At 46.8% G+C, this 20,078-nt stretch overlaps 1 protein-coding gene across 3 annotated transcripts in view; it reads left to right on the forward strand.

Annotated features, from left to right (window-relative positions):
- Positions 1–20,078, forward strand: part of GAS7 (growth arrest specific 7) — a gene marked incomplete at both ends in the record, with an annotated part of 85,650 nt that overhangs the window by 59,212 nt on the left and 6,360 nt on the right. For all 3 annotated transcript variants that reach the window (XM_080356514.1, XM_080356515.1, XM_080356516.1), the window contains 5 exons: positions 2,189–2,278; positions 3,358–3,473; positions 8,543–8,617; positions 12,413–12,491; positions 15,692–15,820. In XM_080356514.1, the coding sequence (XP_080212640.1) occupies positions 2,189–2,278; positions 3,358–3,473; positions 8,543–8,617; positions 12,413–12,491; positions 15,692–15,820 (489 nt within the window). The remainder of the gene's footprint in view (positions 1–2,188; positions 2,279–3,357; positions 3,474–8,542; positions 8,618–12,412; positions 12,492–15,691; positions 15,821–20,078) is intronic.

The raw sequence follows: 20,078 nt of genomic DNA on the forward strand, positions 1-20,078 counted from the left end.
CTGATCCCGCTGTGTGTGTGGACGTGGTGTGGTGTGTATGATGCCTTCACCAGTCCCAGCGTGAGCATTTCCAGTGACTCCGTGTTTATTTCTTCAGGGCATTAGTGGTGTAATGGGGAGTCTTAATAAGCAGCTTCCAACCGACATAGATTTAGTTTTTGTGAAGCAGGTGCCATTTTTAGCGGGGAATATGAATTTCCCTTGCGGTTTCCCTTTGCAGTTTTTGAGCTGCAGAAAACAACTTGTGTGCTGCTATATGTGCTGCTGCTGCATGTCACCTCTGTGTGCCACGGTAGCCAGTCTGCTGGTAAAAGCTGCAAAATACATTGAGGTGCCTATTTCCCCCTTCTCATTACCCAGTGTGACAATGCTGGGCCCTAGAAATCTGCCTTTAAATACTGCTGTCTTCATGGGAAGAGTTTGGTCCTTTCTCGGTTGAAATAAGCGGTCTTCACAGAATCCCAGAATGTCAGGGGTTGAAGGGACCTGGAAAGCTCATCCAGTGCAATCCCCCCATGGAGCAGGAACACCCAGATGAGGTTACACAGGAAGGTGTCCAGGCGGGTTGGAATGTCTGCACAGAAGGAGACTCCACAACCCCCCTGGGCAGCCTGGGCCAGGCTCTGCCACCCTCACCAGGAACAAGTTTCTTCTCATATTTAAGTGGAACCTCTTGTGTTCCAGTTTGTACCCGTTATCCCTTGTCCTGTCACTGGTTGTCACCCAGAAGAGCCTGGCTCCATCCTCCTGACACTCCCCCTTTCCATATTGATCCCCATGAATGAGTCACCCCTCAGTCTCCTCCAGCTCCAGAGCCCCAGCTCCCTCAGCCTTTCCTCACACGGGAGGTGCTCCACTCCCTTCAGCATCTTGGTGGCTGCGCTGGACTCTCTCCAGCAGTTCCCTGTCCTGCTGGAACTGAGGGGCCACAACTGGACACAATATTCCTGCTTTGAAATGGACTTCAAAATGGAAAGAGTGATTTTGTGGCAGAGGGGAGTGGAGAAAGCTCTTGCACTATATCCAGGACAGCCTCTGACACTTCAGCATGGACAGCCAGCAGCAGAGCCAGTGTGGGTTTGCAGGAACAGTGTTGTATCAGCTAAAGGCTTTGTCTGCTTTGCTCTGGCATGGTGGGTGTACACTGTGTCAGCACTTTGCAGTCTGGTGCTGGGTCCTTTTTGATCCTTTCTGAATAGCCCAAAGGCAGATTCACTGCCTGTGCAGCTGTACTAGCTTTGGTTTTGGATTCCCTCCGAATGTTAACTGATCCAAAAAAACCCTCAGACCCATGTGGTTACATCTCCGAGTCTTCTCTCCCCATTTTCTCTTGGTTTCTTGATTAATACACAAGTACCCAGAGTGTGCAGTGAACCTGCAGGTGCGATAAGAGGGGCTGCTTTCAGCAGGAATTTTAGGCGAGCATTGTGTCCTGGCAGTGAGTTCTGACTCTTACTGATATTTCCCCTGAAGGGCTTAACTGCATCCAGAGTTATTCTGCAGCATGTTCTGCCATAGCTGCCACGCTCTTCGCTTTCACTGTGCTTTTAGCAAGCTACATTTTCTACTGTGATAACTTAATGAGTGCTGGCACTTTTTTCTACCTTTGTTGAATGACTATGTGCTGAATCCTGTCTCAAGTCGCTGTGTTTTTTTTGCACTGAAGGCTGGCTCACATTAGGGACCCCTGTTCCTTTTTGCAGGGAGCATCACTTCCATTTGAAAAGGTCTCTGGGGTAGATAGAAGGGCTGTGCACTGAAAAAATAACACTTTTCTTTGGTAATCCTGTAAGAGACTGACATAGCCAAGATTTTCCAACGAGATACACCAATAGTGCCTTCAGTGCTCTCTGTTGCTCGTGGTAGCTCTTGTGTTCAGGGCGTGCTTTAGGGTGCTTCACATCAGGACGTTTGCCACAGTCGGGAATCCAGGAGAACTCCCTGTGCAGCGCTTTCCAAATCCAGCAGGTTTTCCTCATGCAAAACGGGGAGTTTATTGCTTGCTTGCGAGGAGCTTTCTGGGAATATTTAGCTGCTGTTTCTGTGCAACGACAAATTTTTCTTTACTGACATGCATTCACTGTGGATTTTCTGATTGGAAGCGTTTGTATATGGCCCTTCATTTGCATATTTCTCATCAACAGCTAAATTTCATTTCCTTTTAACTCTCTTTTGCCTTTTTTTACAGATAAACTGCGTGACTTTCCCCCACCCTGACGTAATGCCAGAGCAGCAGTTGCTGAAACCTTCGGAGTGGAGCTACTGTGATTATTTCTGGGTAAGTGGGCAGCCAGCCACATGCCATATTGCAGCTCCTGAGCTTTCAAAAAAGTGGAACAAACAGCCTGAGTTGCAGTACAAGGTAAAGGAGAATTCAGGCTGAAACACATTAGGGCAGCACCAGGGGGACTGAGGACACCAGTGAAGATCAGATGGAAACCATCTAACTGCTCCGAGATGTGGGCGATTGTCAGAAGAGCATCCAGAGGGGCAAGGTCAGCTGTCAGGAGATGGTTTTGGTCAGGAAATGGGGAGGATGTAGGACAAACTACACATCTCAAAACACCTCAGCCAAAAGGGCTGTGCAGCAGAGTGGGGGATAGCGAGCCAGCTGACAGGGAATATTATTTCAGTGTTTCCCAGAGTGTGAGACCTGGGGATGTACAAGGAAACTGGGGGTACCGCAATTAAAGCAAGCACATAGTTACAAACTTTATGTTAAATTGTAAAACCGATGGGATGTTCTGGAGGCCAGATGATATATTAGTTGTTAAAGGATGAGGTTTGCGAGGGACAGGTGCATTAGTAACTCAAATTGAGCAGTTTTAACGCAGCCTTCAGCACGGGAGGTCTCCAGTGGCTGTATTTCTGTGTGTGCTCTCTCATGCTTAGCTCTGCTTTCAGCATCCTGGATCAGATTAAAATGATACAGTAGTCCTTCGAGTGTGGAGCTGATAGAAAATACCTTACACTGGAAAACCCTTTTTGGGGGGCAATACCACTTCAACAATGAAGATTTTATGAATTTCACATGTATTTTCAGTTATTGAAGCATTTCCAATAAAAAACAGCTTCACTTACAAAAAGGTGGCTATTGGAGGCGCAGCAGCACTTGCCCTCGTGTAACTGTAAAACTTATTTTCTTTTTTCTTTTAATAACAAAAAGGAATAAGAGGAGGAGGAAAGAGAAAGTGTTGGGTTGTTCTCCAAGCTGGGCCGAGGTGCTGCGACCATCAGCTCTCACAGGCTCTTTGGACACCACCATTGCTCAGGCTGCCTGGGCAGCTGCCTCTGGGAACGGCGTGTCCGTGTTTCTAATCCTCACACCTTTTTGTTCAACTTCCTTTTTCCTTCCAGGCCGATAAGAAGGATTCCCAAGGGAACAATACAGTGTCGGGATTTGAAATTCTTCTTCAAAAGCAACTTAAAGGGAAACAAATGCAGAAAGAAATGGCAGAGTTCGTCCGAGAAAGGTAATTAGCACTTTACTACCAAATTAACTATTTATGGCAATTCTTTTTTTTACTGATTTAGATGACATAGCACAAACTATGTAAAAAATACACTGTCAGTTCTTAAAGAGCATTTCATTCAATGTCCATCCACGCTCTCCAGTCTTCCCCAGCTCTCACTCCTCTCTTCTGCTGTGCCTGTTCATTCATGTTGCGCACAAGCTGTCCCTTCAGATAGAGGGGACCAAGAAGGTTTTAAGTTGCAGATTCAAGGCAAAAACATGGACGTGATAAGAAAACAGAGCAGAGATGACATTTACAAAGGAAATATTTTGTCTGAAAAGCAGAGAGGCAATTTGTTGATATGGAGCATAGGCGCAGTTTCCTGGGGGAAGATGTAAAAAGACATCACATGGGACTTAAGCTGGTTATGGAGCTAAATTGCACATACAGATATTTAATGTGAACCCCAAATCATAAAGGCAGATGTCGCTACCAGAAAATGACAGAATCCTTTTAGTGGTCTGTTGGTGTGCTGACATGGAAAGTGCACTGAGCACCAAGCAACCAGTTGGTGGATGCTCAGCTCAGCCGTGTGCAGGAGACGATGTGACATCATTACTCATAAGTGGTGTCACTATTATTTGAAATCGCTTTTCATGTGTCCAAGCCAGTGTAAATCATCTTGAGGATGACTCTCCAAACTTGAGAACAGCCGATAGGGAACAAGCGGTGTTTATTCCCAGAAGGAAGGCAGAGCGCACTGATGGATGTTCTCTCCTGGAGGCAATTGCACCCATTGAAGGAGCTGTTGTCCCCTGTCATTGCCTCTACATTGGTGCTTGCTGCTGAGTTGGTATTGCCTTCCTCTGCTGCTGCAGACACAGCATGGCTTTGCTGATATAAATCAATAGGGGTGGAAGCAATGAATAGGGCAACAAACAGGCACCTGTGTTGGTGTTTGGGAGGCGGTTCCATTGGGCAGTTTGCAGACAGTTGATTCATTTGTGGTTTGTTTTCTTTCTCCCTCTCACCTTTTCTTGTAGTATTGGGGATATGGCAGCAGTGGAGAAATGCCAAGTATAGCACAGGCAATAAAGATGGTCTGATAAATGAGGTGCAGAGTGCACAGCATCCATGTGTGGTTCCTGATGCCTTTGATGTGTGACAGTATGAGAGACAGTTGCCTCTGTGACCCATGAAAAAGTGTGACCAGAGGAGACCAGTAGAAGAAAGGAATAATACAATTGAGAAGTAGTCTTGCTAAGTTAGAAGGTGAAGAGAAGGCTGTGATAGCTGTGGCCAGGGAAAAGAGGGGGAAAGCTACTCCAAAGAAAGTAATCTATAATGGAATTTGACAAAAAACAAAAGAAAGCAGCATTCAAGAGGGAAGGAAAGATGGCATGAAATGAGGGAGAGAGAGGAAAGAGCAGCTGTGACACTGGGAAGAGGCATGTCCGTGTCCTCAGCAGAAGAAGGGATAGGCATGCTGCAGAAGAAAAGACAGAAAACATTCACTGTGTGCTGGAAACAAAGAAGGTTTGGAATTGAGTGTGAAGAGGTTCTAGATGGGAGTTACAAAAAGATGGATATATATTTTTCTTCTGTTTGGAACAAATGATTCGAGACTGCTCTGTGTGGAAAAGGAGGAGGACGGTGTTGAGCTGGAGAGGTTACTCGTGGAAATGAAAGCTCAGAGCATCAGGGGAACCTTTACATTCCAAGATTTTCTTGATGACCATCAGGTGGCTCAGGGAATATGAGACCATGTTTAACTAGGGGTTTTCATGTCCAGAAAAATTCTCTCCCATCTGTACAACCAGCCTTCTGGAGATGAGTTTCAAGCAGCTAATAAAAATAGTTTTACATAGGAAGCTGGGATGAGACAAGATAACCCCATTTCTTCATCAAATAACCAACAACTAACTGAAATTTAAACGCTTTTAGATGAACTACTTGTAAATAGCAATCTTAGACTGCGCAATTATGTATTCATTCGGTTCTTATTGACAAAGGTAGGGTTATAATACAGACTTGGAATTGTAATAAGACAGACCTCAGGAAAGAGAAAAAAATAATTAGTAAATTGACTGAACTGAAAGATCAAGGATGTGGGTGTGAAAAAAGGAAAGAATTATTTTAAGTCCAAAGTGAAAACACGGTCCAGCATTTGCATTCAAGTAAGGGGTCCTGGGGACAGCAGGATGACCATGAGCCAGCACTGGGCCCTTGTGGCCAGGAAGCCAGTGGTACCTGGGGTGGGTTACAAGGGGGTGGTCAGTAGGTCAGAGAGGTTCTCCTGCCCCTCTACTCTGCCCTGGGGAGACCACACCTGGAATCTTGTGTCCAGTTGTGGCCCCTCAGTTCCAGCAGGACAGGGAACTGCTGCAGAGAGTCCAGCGCAGCCACCAAGATGCTGAAGGGAGTGGAGCATCTCCCGTGTGAGGAAAGGCTGATGGAGCTGGGGCTCTGGAGCTGGACAAGAGGACACTGAGGGGTGACCTCATTAACATTTACAGATATCTAAAGGGTGAGTGTCAGGAGGATGGAGCCAGGCTCTTCTGGGTGACAACCAGTGACAGGACAAGGGGCAATGGGTTCAAACTGGAGCACAGGAGGTTCCACTTAAATTTGAGAAGAAACTTGTTCCTGGTGAGGGTGTCAGAGCCTGGCCCAGGCTGCCCAGGGAGGTTGTGGAGTCTCCTTCTGTGCAGACATTCCAACCCGCCTGGACACCTTCCTGTGTAACCTCATCTGGGTGTTCCTGCTCCATGGGGGGATTGCAGTGGATGAGCTTTGCAGGTCCCTTCCAACCCCTGACATTCTGGGATTCTGTGACTCCAAAACATCTGAGAAAATGTACAGACTGCCATGAATAGCATCAGTCTCTCCAAGTAGTGGAGAAAAGTATAAGAAATAGTGGTTTTATTAGCAAAGGAACACTGTCTTAGGCTTTTGGTCACTCACTTTTTAATTAAGCTGGTATATGCTTAGAAAATTCAGAATAAGTAGCAGATGATATAGCTACAGGAAAAGAAACACAGGAAAACAGCCCTGGTGATCCGATGAAGGTCTGTGTAGCCCACTGACGTTCATCTGACTGTGGCAGTATTGGGTGCGCAAGAGGAAAAGAGCCTGAGAGTCTCTGTCCTCCCACCTTCAATAACCAGAAGTTTGGGAGTTTCCAGAGTTTGCCTTAGGTCTTCCACGTTCAGCGGATACTTATAAACATCTTCCACTGTTTGTCTAATCCTTTTGAGTCTTCTTACATTTTCGACCACTGCAACAGTTTGCAGTTCTGCATTTTATGCACTACAGGACAAGTAACGATGCTTCTGTTGCCTGCTAATTTCATTGTTGCTTCCTAATCTGGAGAAATAGTGTTAAAAGACTTACAGCCACTATCTTCATGCAGTGACAGTTGTGTAGCTGTCTGTCAGATATCCTCTATCACCTTTTCTCCATGTTCCCTGTGTTGTCTTAATCTATTTAGTTTCTTCTTGCATGGCAGTCACATCGGATCATCTTCTCCTCCCTTTGTAGCTCTCTAGTTTTTGTGAGTATGGGCACAAAAAGTACCTTATTAAAAAAAAAAAAGGCATAAGAGATCAGGGAATAAACATCCAAAGAGCAACAAGAACTAATAAAGTCAAGACTGTATGGGGCCACAATGCACTTATAATCTCTGATACTTCTGACTACACAGGGAGTAAAATTCTGCAAGTTTTCAAACTAGTGGAAACAAGAAACTTTGGGGTATTTTTGGTGTGAAGCTGCAATAACTGTGAAACAGCCATGGAGGTTTCTGGAGGTTGTCTCACAAGGCTCAGGAGTCCCCCACAGTCACCACAATCTAGAGTCCAAGAGGCTTTTTTTCCCATTTTGAGGTTCATCTTGGTTTTTAGCCTCTTTTGAGGTGCTCAAGGTGTTTTGGCCAAAGCCAATGACAGGATACCAGGCTAGGGTGAAACCATTTATGTCTCGTAATTGGGGCTCTAAAGCAAGAACCAATTCGCCGTTTTATTGTTATTTTTTATTGTTTCCTCCTTACCAAGGCAGTCTGCCCCGTTATTAGTGCACCTACTTGCATTACAAGTAACACTTGAAATCCCAGAGCCTGGACTGAAGCTGGAACCAGACATTCCAACCCGCCTGGGCACCTTCCTGTGTAACCTCATCTGGGTGTTCCTGCTCCATGGGGGGATTGCACTGGATGAGCTTTCCAGGTCCCATCCAACCCCTGACATTCTGGGATTCTGTGTGTAATCCAGGGGAGATGCTGTTAGGGTTTCAGGCATCATGCATGTCACCTCTGAACCAGCAGCTGCTCCTTCCCTCCCTGCTGTGCAAACAGCATTCACCCTTGTCCCCTCACTCAACAGCTCCACTTGTTCTTCTCCCGGCAGCCATTCCCACAGCAGTTCTTTGCCAGCCTTCCCTCTTCTGAACCCGCACCCGTCGCAAGCTCAGATCCCATTCTGGTGAGGGCAATGGAGAGGCCAGGGCAGCAGGTGGGATGGGTGAAGGGCAGGGGCTGCACCACCACGTGTCAATGACAGAAGCCCCTGCCACATCTTCATCAGCTTCGTTGCCTGTGACAGGGAGCAAGATGCGTTCGGTGTCTGTAGAAAAGGTGCAGTGCAGCACCCCAAACCCCCACACCTCGTTTTGATTCCTTCTGGATCACTGCATTCCTTCATCTCCACTTCAGGAACGTGCAGCCTGACGTTCAGCAGCAGACTGAAACACATGCTTCTCAAGTGAGCCCAGTTTTGCAGACAGTCCATGTTGCACAGTAGAAACACTTTGTCCTTGTTATTTGCTCTCCAGAACTGTAGCTTTTTCTTCTAATTTTATCACACATGCTGTCCTCTATATATCCCTGCTCTTGCTATTGCATTTTTAGCGTATTGAGGGGAGAGATATGGATCCTGTAACTGGTGCTGCCAAGCCCTGGAGGCTGAAAGGAAAATTCCTGTGGCAAGTTCTGTTAAAATGCAGATAATTTCTTTAAATTATGTGTGTGGGTTTATGCCATAAAGCTTGCTTACTGCTGTCTTTTTATTTCCTCCCTTTCTCTCTGAGTTTAGGATAAAGATTGAGGAGGAATATGCTAAGAACCTATCCAAACTGTCTCAGAATTCCTTGGCTGCTCAAGAAGAAGGGTAAGTGTGTTTCTGTGACTTTTGCAGAAGACAAGAACTTTATCATAAAAGGCATTCCTCCCACACAGCTACATGTATTTTTCCTGAGCTCTTCTGCTCAGCAGAGGTTTATTTAGCTTGGCATCCTGGATGTGTTGTGGAAGATAGAACTGCTTTGGAATATTTTTCTTTTGAAGATGTTCATGGTAAATTTTTAGGAATAGCTGTGTAAAACCTTGCATTTCCAATAATGTGCTTATGCTATCCTTGTTCCAGCTAGCACTAGTTCCTTTAGGGATTAGCATGTATAAGTACTAAGTTACTTCGAATATGGAAGAACGTATGGAATTTTTATACTGCTGATAGTAGATCCATAAGGTCAGGCCAGTAGAATTGGAGCAACACAGGCAGAGGGAGGAAGAAGTCTCTTCTCATCTTGGGTCTGGCCCTCCAAGAAAAGCAGCAGGTTGTCCCTTATTTACAGCATGTTCACCCTGTAGAAGTTCATAAGAAGGTATTAGGCCATGCACTTCACACTAGATTGTAACTCTTCAGTAGCAGTAAAAACACCGTTCCTGAAGGATTTGAAGCTGTTAGCTCTGTCTGTTCCAACATAAACCATCTAAGCAATGAAATCCAAGGTTGGACATTACTGTCCTTCGCCTAGTTCTAACACAGGGTATTTCTACTGGCAGTGAAGCTCCATGAAGCTCCATGCTTAGCTTCCAGTAGACAAGGACAGAAACTACAAGAGGCTTAACTAGGCTGTTACTTCTTTAGGCACCTACACTGACTGTGGTTTCTGTTCTTTCCCCTCTAGGGGTGGGTGTTAACCTGCTCCTAGCAAAGCTAAACCCACTTCCTTCCACATCTTCCCACTTTCTCCTACCCCCAATAGGAGAAGAGGGCAATGCCTGGAAAAACAGAGAGGAAGGAAATTAGGGGAGAGGAGATGAAAAGAAAGAGAATGAGGACCAAAGCATAAAAGATGTTGAAGTAGGGAACTTGAAAGGGACACAAAGCAGAGTGGGGGAGCACTGACTGGTGGTGCTCTGCCTGAAGAGGCGACAAGATAAGGAAATGGAAGGTGCTGTGGTGGCCAAATTGTCTAGGACCAAGAAAAGGCTGGTGAGAAGACCCTGTTATGGGTGAGGCACAGGAAAGAGAAAAATTCCATTTTAAAATATGAGGGAGGAAGAGCAGCCAATGAGCCAAAAGTGGGTCTGCAGCTTAGCACACTCAAAGTGAACGTTCACCAGGGTCTTCCTTTCATTTCTGAGAAGGTGTGAGTTACAAACTGCTCTGTGGACACACCAGTTAGCGCTGCTGGTTTCACACTTCACAGAGCATTTTCCAGCTTTGCTGCCCAGTGTTCTATGGAATTGGCAAAAGGTATGGACTGTCCGGTGTCCTCTGCCCTCCTCTGGTGGTGAGAAGACCCACCAGCATGTATGTGAGTAGGGCACAAGGGTGATGAGATGGGACCGATCTGTGGTGTTGGATGTTCTGTCCAAGTTTCTGTGAGGACTGTGCTGCTGCACAGGCACTGGAGGTGATATAGTCCATGGTCATTTAAGCCATTGTGGTTGGATAAGAGATGTAGAAGAGGCTTAGCAGGCTGAAATGTCTTCTTTATTTAAATAGATCGGATGAAATAGTACCAGTGAAAACTGGACAGTGGGAGGGGTCCTCAGGGTGGGACTAGGGAAGGAAAAGAGTTGGGAGCACTTCTGTAGGTGAACCAATCTCAGGTTGTTTATCTGTGATGAGCACCATACCTGAGGACTCAACTCATTAGAGCAACAACAGATTACAGATCATTATTTTGAAATTTCAGATGATGGGCAGTTTGTCAGGTACAAATATGACAATATTTGAAAAGAGGATAGGGGAGAGAAAGAAGTCAGGAAACTGTGGATCAGTCAGCTTTATATAACCTGTACAAAGTGGCAGAATAAACCATCAAGCTTTCTAGAAGCACTCAGCGGAAAACTAAAGTGACGAGCAATTATTGTGGATGCATACAGAACAAACAATGTCAAACCAACCTAAATTCCTCCAGTGATGGAATGACAGGGGAAGCCAGCTCTTAATTTAGTGTAGCTTTTTGCAATGGGAAATTTTTGTAGGCAAGCAAAAGAAGTGTGGCCTAAATAACGCCTGAGGTACAAAACTAAGTAAGAAATCCTACCTGCTACTTAAATAAAGTGCAGAAAGTAGCTATGGAGTAGAGATCCCGTAAGATTCCTCCCAAGTCCACATTTTTTTCAATGTTTTTGTTAATGACTGGGGATACTAATTGACAGGAAGCTCAACATGAGTCAACAGTGTGCCCAGGTGGCCAAGAAGGCCAGTGGTATCCTGTCCTGTATCAAAAAGAGCGTGGTCAGCAGGACAAGGGCAGTGACCCTTCCCCTGTGCTCTGCACTGGGGAGGCCACACCTGGAGTATTGTGTTCAGTTCTGGGCCCCTCAGGTCAGGAAAGACATTGAAGTGCTGAGCGGATCCAGAGAAGAGCAACAAGACTGGGGAAGGGACTTGAACACAAGCCCTATGGGGAGAGGCTGAGGGAGCTGGGCTTGTTTAGTCTGGAGAAGAGGAGGCTTAGAAGTGAGCTCAGCACTCTCTAGAACTACCTGAAGGGCAATTCTAGCCAGGTGGGGATTGGTCTCTTCTCCCAGGCAGTCAGCAATAGGACAAGGGGCCATGGGCTTCAACTCTGCCAGGGGAAATTTAGGCTGGAGATTAGAAAGCAATTATGTGCAGAGAGAGTGGTCAGGCATTGGAATGGCTGCCCAGGGAGGTGCTGGATTCTGGAGGTTTTTAAACTGAGATTGGCCATGGCACTTAGTGCCATGATCTAGTCAATGGACTGGAGTTGGACCAAGGGTTGGACTTGATGATCTCTGAGGTCTTTTCCAACCCAGTCGATTCTATGATTCTGTGATACAAATAATGCCTTTACTGTAATCGAAGATGAGACAAAGCCCCTCGGTGGTGTGTACAATTTGAAGAAAAGATTGCAATTCAGGATGATTTTTTCGTTAAGCTAGAGAAGTGAACCGAAAAAAATGAAGATGCATTTCAATGAGGACAAAGCGCCAAGTTTTCTTCTTTCACAGGATGTGAAAGATACAGTTACATAACAGTTTGTGGGAGAAGGATCTGGCTGTAATGAATCACAAGCTTATTCATCAACAACTTTGCACGGTTGTCTAAAAAAGCAATCAGACCGAGATATGTAGAAGCAAGAGTGTCTGATAAGAAATAATCTGTTACCAGTTTAGCAACTGGAAGATGGTGTAGTTTTGGTTATGAGGCTGTTGGAGAGGAGCAAACCTAAACTGCCATTGTCTAGGAAATCATTTTTCTCAAGGAAAAAGAGCGTGGAGAAAAGACCTGGTAATTTTCAAGTACTGATAGGCTTCTCCAAGGAGAAATAGAACAATCTGCTCACCAAAGGTAGGGTGTAAAGTAGAAGAGGCAACGGGGGAACTGTATTGGTGAAGATTTATTTTAAGGATCAGGAAAGACTTTTTATGGTAGGAATAAGATACTGAAATATCTTGCTTATGGGGACTGTGGCATCTCTGTAGGCAGAGATCGTTATGAACAGTGTTGTCAAAGATGTGCTACATACTATGTCAATATAATCCTGCCCTGGTCACAGAGATCTTCTTAAACTACTGCTGTCACTTTTCTGTGACTTTGCTGAGCGTGAGATGGTACCAAGTGTTGTACCACATCTGTCTGACACAGATCTCAGTGGGAGGACGTGCAGCAGTCAGAGCGTTGATCATTGTCGTGTTGTTGCAGCACGCTGGGAGAGGCTTGGGCTCAGCTCAAGAAGAGTCTGGCTGACGAAGCGGAGGTTCACCTCAAATTTTCTTCTAAGGTAAATAGTTCTTCCTTTTGCAAAGATTTCTGTCCTGTAATTGGTGTGGATCTTCCTTCATTGCTTTTTAGTGGGGAAAATACACATGCATATGGTACAAAGGTAGAAGAATTAATTAGTTGCTGAACAAACTTACTGAAACTCTCTCTGTTCTTCCTGCCGAAATCACAGTTTATTTGATAGCGGAGGAGTAAGTTCAAACACATCTAGCCTTAGTTTAAGAAAACCTGATTCTAGAGGTTATTCACCTAGAGCTTGAAGTACCAGCCTGCCCAAGTAAATTTACCCAGAGCTCGTACAGATTATTTCTGTAGAGTAAGAAATAAATAATATTTGGCTTCCCAATAAGAATCTACCATATCTATCTGGAAGGAGGAGAACCAAGACTCTGTCTTATTATTATTATTAGCCTTGGCACTTTTGTACACTGAGAACTTCATGCTATATTTGGATCTTCTCTCAAGTGATGTCCAAGGAGATTTCTTGTACAAATTATGGTATTTATCTTTGGTTTTTTTCCGCCACATGTGGCATGCTCCTGCGTCCTGTTACATTATGTTAACCTCTGTGGGTGATCAAGTTCAATACAGTGGCAGATATCTCAGCACAACAGCCGTGTTCGGGAGGAAAATTATAGCTCTGCAGTGTTTGTAAGCGATTATGCAGAGGTTACTCAGGCAACCAGCCGCTGCCTTGGTAACTCGCTGCTCTGCTTCGAACTTCTACTTCAGGTCTGTAATTAGTGAAATACTTTTTGCTCCCTGTTGTCCTCTCGTATTGTTTTCCAAGAGGAAGAAATGGAGTGGTCTCTGTGTGTAGGTTGGCAATGTGCAGGGGCTCTTTCAGTATTTTCCTTAAGCCCTGCACAGAAACTGCTGTAGCATCCTCTGAGTTCTCCCCACTGTTCCTGTACCTGCTTTAGGAGTTCCTAGTTCTGGCTTTTATTAACAGAATATGTTTTTAAACGTATTGATTTTTGCTGTTACTTTCAGAGACATTATTCTTAGAAGCAGTAATTATATTTCTTGTTGATAGTTGAAAAAAGCAGTCAGTGCTGGCACAAAGCAGTCAATGCAGTGCAGAGCACACCAGGAATATTAAAACTTAAACACCAGTGTTCAAGACATTGAACAACTTCTATGACAGTCTGCTCTGCATTGGGGGTCACAAACAGATCGGAGAAGGTGACAACACTCTCGTGGCACTCAGGACATAAAATATTGTATACACTACTAATGCCTGTACAGACTGGCACAGCAGCTGTAGATACATACACAGGAGGAATCCTTCATGAAGGCCGTCATGGCACTGAACCTCTTCTCCAGCTGATTTTCCCACACGGAGCTCCAGGCGGTGAGTTCTGCACGTCTGTTGTACCAGGTGAAGTCGTGGTGAGCTGGCCTGGATGTGATGGTGTGTTACCGGCCGTTCTGGAAATGGTGCTGATGGAGCGAAGGAAAAAGAAATAGTACTTGTGAAATCAGAGGAATGTTTGAAGTGTGGTTTCTGATAACTCAGCTTTGTAGTTTCTCCAGCATCTAATGCTACGATTAACCTTATGCCTCCTTCTGCCTAAGTCTCTACCATACTGGTACAGAGAAACAGGGTCTCTGTCCTATGCTTGCTAACTTTTAGCAAATATCTTGAGACTTCAAGTCCTTTGTTGCACCTCACCTATTCAGTGATGGCAAAGTGTCAGAGTTGTCTGTATACATTAGTGCTTTAAATCTCTTCATCTTAGGAAAGTAGTTTATGTTCTTTTCATCTGTTGTGTACATCTGAAAGTCTTTTAGCAAGATCTTCTAGCAAAAATATAAAAAAGATCTGGCAAACCAGTAGCAATGGATGAGGAGAAGGCTGAAGTACTCAAAAACTTCTTGCCCCAGTGTTCACTGGCAAGGTGTCTTCCCACCCCACACTGCTGGAGTGGATGAACTGCGAGACAGGGACTGGGGGAGCAAAGTCCCTCCCACAGTGAGGATCCAGTTTGTGACCACTTAAGGAACCTGAATGTACGTAACTCCATGGGACCTGATGAGATGCATCCCGGAATCATGAGGGAATGGCCTGATGTAGTTGCCGAGCCACTCTACATGATATTTGAGAAGTCCTGGCAGTCAGGTGAAGACCCTCGTGACTGGGAAAAGGGAAACATCACTCCCGTTTTTGAAAAGGCTAAAAAGGAGGAACTGTCAGCTTCACCTCTGTGCCTGGGAAGATCATGGAGCAGATCCTCCTAGAAGCTCTGCACATGGAGGACAGGGGCGTGATTTGGGACAGCCAGCATAGCTTCACCAAGGACAAGTCCTGCCTGACCAACCTCCTCCATACTACGATGGAGTAACTACATCAGTGGACAAAGGAAGGGCTATGGATGTTGACAGCATCCAGCATCCCTACAGGAGGGACAACAGAAACTAAGTATTTGGTTGCTTCTGCAGAGGTGAAATATCCGTATCCCTTCAGAGGACATTTCCTAGATGGCAAAAATGTGTATCAGAAGGCCAAAGAGCAATATGATACAAACTCTGTCAGAGTTGAGTGTTGCCGACTGTCAGGTCCTGCTTGTGGGAGGTAAATCACGTGTGGACTAGATGGATCTCTCCTGAGTTCATTTCAGTGGCTTCTTAAGTAGGTGCCACTACTTAAGGGGTTTCAACTTGATACTCAGGCGTCTCTTTAGGTTCCCTTATACTTGACAGAAATAAAGAAAATGTGTCCTTATTGGATCTCGTTTCACTATACAAGAAACACAGATGTGCCACCATGGCCCACTCACTGTACTGAAGTCAGGGTTAGTGGCTTTAGTTTGTGTACTTTGTTTTTTTTAAGTAAGTTGCATCATTTAGGCCCGAACCAGAGCAGCTCAAGTACTGCTCTGGGTATTGCCTGCAGTTTGATTTTATGTGTAAGAAGAGAGAAGTATTTTAATGAGGAGAGAGGAAGACAAGGTTTCTGTCCTTTTGCTCCCTCCAGTAAATATTGCCTTAACAGACCTGTCCTGGGAAGAGCTGAGTTTTGCAGTAGGTTCCCTCCGATCTGTCTTGGGGAGAAGTGTTGCTGAATGCCGTTGCCTTTGGCTGTGGTTTGTGTTTTATTTTCTCTCTGATCTGAACTCTACGTAGCAGAAGAGCCAGGAATTAGTGCCCATGAATAATGATCCTCATTATTGCCATTTCTTCCTTTGTTTTCATTAACAGCTTCAGAGCGAGGTAGAGAAACCCCTGCTCAACTTCAGAGAGAACTTTAAGAAAGACATGAAGAAGTGTGACCACCATATCGCAGACTTACGGAAGCATCTGGCCAGCCGCTACGCAGCGGTCGAAAAGGTGGGAGCAGAGAACTAACTGCAGAGTTTATGAGATACTGCTTGTTTGGATAGAAAAGCAGCTGCCTCATGAAAAGTTGCTGTTCTGCCACAAAGAACCACAGAGGTTTCTGCTGAGTGCTTTCTGCTGTTAGTTACCCTTTGCGGGGCCGCAGACATTATTTGCTGCTTAGCTGAAATTTGGGCAGCTGGTGGCTGCGGGCAGAGCTAACATCTTATTGCTGAACTGGCTTTTTGTTTCATCCCCCCTTCCCAATTTGGGACAATAAGTGATTTGATGAAAATCAAATAATAATTGTTACTTGTGTGCATCTGGAAGTCACATCTATTGCCCTCTAAATTTAAAAGAAGCTTGCTTTAGAATAGCAGCAGGGTCAGGCCAAAGGCTCGCCTGGCTCTGTGTCCTCTCGTGCAATAGCAAAAAGCAGATGGCCAGGGATGGCAGCTCGAATGTAGCACAGCAAGTCACAAACCCTCTCCCTGTTCCTGTTGTCTGCACCTCAAAGCAAATATCCTCACCTGCAAAACCCAAACAGCAGCAGCCTGTAGTACTAGCGCTGGTTTACCATGAGCATCCAGTAGGTAGGTGAGGTTATGATCTCTTTTATCAGCAGCTGGCAGGAAATGGGATATCCCTACCTCAGCTGCCAAGGCATGGCAAATGGCATCATCGCTCAGTTTGCTCTTGGAAAGGGAAATACCATGCTCAGTCAGCCTAAAAGGTCATTTAGGCTTTCATTAAAGATCACACCGCATATGAGAAAGTTCAGCTGGGAGCAGAATTGTTGCAGGATACACAAAGTTAATAACTCTGTGCATGCAGGGAGAGCATTTTTCTGCAAAATAATAAGTTCTTTACAGTCATACCTGGAAAGAAACACAGTCCTCATGAGGCGTGGAAATGACCTTGCAACCCTTGAGGTTATAAGGAAGCTATGTATTTTACCGATTTATTTAGGACACCAGACACACGGGGTATCATTTCACCTAATATGTGTGTATTTTACACTAGCTGTGACCTTGGCTAAATACAGTAAAGTGTTACATATTCATGAAAGTTTTAGGAACGTCTATACATATTCATAACCTGTGTCTGAAAAGGCAGTTCTAATTACAATGAGTTCTGGGAGACCATTTCATTTCCAGATGGTCCTTGGCTTGGCGCGCATTTTTCCTGCTATCCAATCTGAACACCCCCTGGCGCAACGCGAGGCCATTTCCTCTTGTGCTGTCTGTTGCTCCTTGGAGAGAAGTTCTTTACCCAGTGCAGAGTCCAGCCCTGCAGGCCAGGAGCTGCTGGCTTCTCCGGGAGAATGCTGTGGGATACGGTGTCAAAGGCTTTACTCAAGTCTAATGACACAACATCCACAGCCTTTCCCTCATCTCCTAGGTGGGTCACCTTGTTGTAGAAGGACATCAGGTTGGTGAAGCGGGACCTGCCTTTTCCAAACCCATGTGGAGTGGGCCTGATCACAAGGTTTTCGTGCATGTGCTGTGTGATATCACTCAGGACGTTGTGCTCCAGGACCTTCCCTGGCACCGAGACCAGAGTGACAGGTCCCCGGATCCTTCTTCCAGCCTTTCTTGTAGATGGGTGTCACATTAGCCAACTCCCCGTGAAGTGGGACCTCCCAGTTAGCCAGGATTGCTGATGGATAATGCAAAGTGGCTTAGTGATCACCTTGGCCAGCTCCCTCAGGACCCTTGGGTGTATCCCATGTGACCCCATAGACTTGTGATGGGATCCATGCAGGGCTTGCTCATGTCAGAGCTCACTTGCTGGTGACAGCTTTGCTGTTGGGGTCACCGCTTTCCAGCAGCCCATGAACCAACCCCACTGGTGCCCAGTGCCCTGAGCTCTGCAAGTGGGAGCCTTCTGTGCACAGGGACCCCCTGTCCCCGGGGCGGCCGTGCCAGCACCCCCAGCCACCTCCAGCCCCAGGAACCCTGAGCGAGCGGAAACTACAGCTCTGCAAATACCAGAAAAAGTCAGAGAGCACAGGTCTGAAAAAACATGAAGAAATGTATTTATGGAGCAAAACACAAGAGTAAACCTCTTTACAGCAAGAACCCCGAACTACAACAAACTATATACAGCAAGAACCCCAAACTACAACAAACTATATACAGAAAAAACCCCAAATACATCAAACTATATAGAGAAAAAACCTGAACACCAACAAACGAAACACTACGAACACGGTAAAAAACAAACTGCAAAGCTGCCTCTCCAATAATCTATGCCACCCCACCAAGTCCATCTTCAACATGCATGTCCAGATCTTTTCCAGCTAGCCGTCCACCTCCATAGGTTCTCCCAGATCTTGATCAATTTCCATGTCTTCATCCAGCTCTACGTCTACCTCCATTTCCTCCACCCATTCATCCACGTCCATTTTGTCTTCGTCCTTCCAGTCCGGGTCCATCTTCTGTCTTTTGCCTTTCATAATGCAGCGCCGTGCGCAGCGTGGTGTAACCTAAGGCAAAAGCCAAGCGGAATTGCATTGCCCTGCCCTGGGCAGCCCAGCAGAGCTGTAGGATGGAGGTCTCAGCACCCCTGAGCCCTTTCACTGCCCATGGAGAGCTGTGGGGTGATGGGTCCCCTGGGCACGTCCCCAGCAGGAGCTGCCTGGAGTTTGGGCAGCTCCTGGGCCACCAGCACCCACGGGCCAGCACCTGTAGCTTGATGGTAGTTTCCTTGCTGCGCTTCGGCATCTTGCCTTGCAATAAATTCTTGCAGATCTGTGGGAACAGAGAGGGCAGGTGTGAGCAGCCATGTCCCTGCCCCATCAGGGGTCCCAGGCACAGAGCCCGGCCCCACGTCTCCCTCTGAGCCCAGTAGCTCCTTAGCCTGTGCTGTTGGTTTATTTGGCTGCGCGCTGCTCCCCGGGCAGGGCTGGGCTGCCCTGGCTCCAGCCTGGAAAGGGGCAGAGGAGGCACGGGCTCAGGCTGCGGGCAGCAGCAGCTGCTCCCACCCAGCATCCCTCCGGCACGAGCCCGGGGTGCCCTGGGCTCCCCTGGGGACGTGTCCCCCAGGCAGGGATGCTGGATTTCAGCAGGGGACGAGCAGCCCAGAAGGGCTTCTCCCAGCCCGTGGCCTTGCAGGGGTGGGTGGAGAGGCTGAGCTGAGCTCCTGGTCCCCGAGCCCCCAGAGCGGGTTCCCCACAACATCCCCGTGCTGCCTGCTCCAGCCTGGCCGGGCAGTGGGGGTGCCCAAAGCTGTGGAGTGGGACCGTACCTGGAGCAGTAGAGTTCTTGTGGAAAACACAGCAAGGGACGAGTGGAGGGACGAAGGTGCTGGGTGTTGGTGAGAAGGGTTGGGTTGAGTAGCGGGGACACTGGGAACAGGAGAGAAGGGCTGGACTGGGAGCAGGGCAAGCAGGAACAACTGGAGAAGGGGAGAGCACAAGGGCTGTGGTGCGTTCTGGACAGGGTCGCTGTGTTGTGGTCGTTGCCGGGCACCAGCGCTGCAGATGGAACACGGGCTGTGACATCACACCTGGGTTGCGTGGGCACTCTGGTGTGGGCTGCGCAGCAGGGATAGGGGTGACGCCCTCAATGGTGGTTATGGATGTACCAACCTGCCTTTTCACCAGTTTCAGAATGCCAACCACTTCTAGTTCCATGCTGCCTTGAGCGGTTCTTCCCAACCGTCCCGTCATGGCCGGCAGCCACCCTCACCCCTCAGAAAGGTTTTTCTTCACTTGGTTCCTGCGGTAGCTGAAGTTGACCTCAATGTTGATGGCCATCCATCCAGAGCCATCAGATCAGGCTCTGATCTCGCTCTGCCCCAGTACAGCACAGCCACTTTTCCATGTGGGCACGAATGGCAGCGCAAGGCGGAACCTGGCTAGAATCCAGGAAGACTCTCAAGCCCTGAGGGTGCCAGTGAATTCAAGTGGTGCCCAAGTCATCCCCTCCTCCCTTCTAGCATTGGGAGGAAAGGGGACAGCCAGAAATGTAGAATGCATCTTAACTGTGGGCTTGGTGGCTGGTGCCATCCTGAAGGATGTTGGCTTTTCTGCCAGTGGGACAGTGGTGATGAGTACCCGAACTCTCCGTCTGCTTCCCATTTCTTCTTCCGCTTCCACTTGCTCATCCACTTCCATGTATTCTTCATCTTTCCAATCTATGTCCATGTTCCGTCTCTTCCCATTAAGAAGGCAGCGCCGTGCGCAGTGTGGTGTAACCTAAGGCAAAGGCCAAGCAGAAATTGCATTGGTTTCCACCTCTGGCTCCTCTTGTTTGTAGCTGCACAG

The sequence above is a fragment of the Nesoenas mayeri genome (genome assembly GCF_963082525.1).
Source record: "Nesoenas mayeri genome assembly, chromosome: 19".
Classification (NCBI taxonomy): Eukaryota; Metazoa; Chordata; class Aves; order Columbiformes; family Columbidae; genus Nesoenas; species Nesoenas mayeri.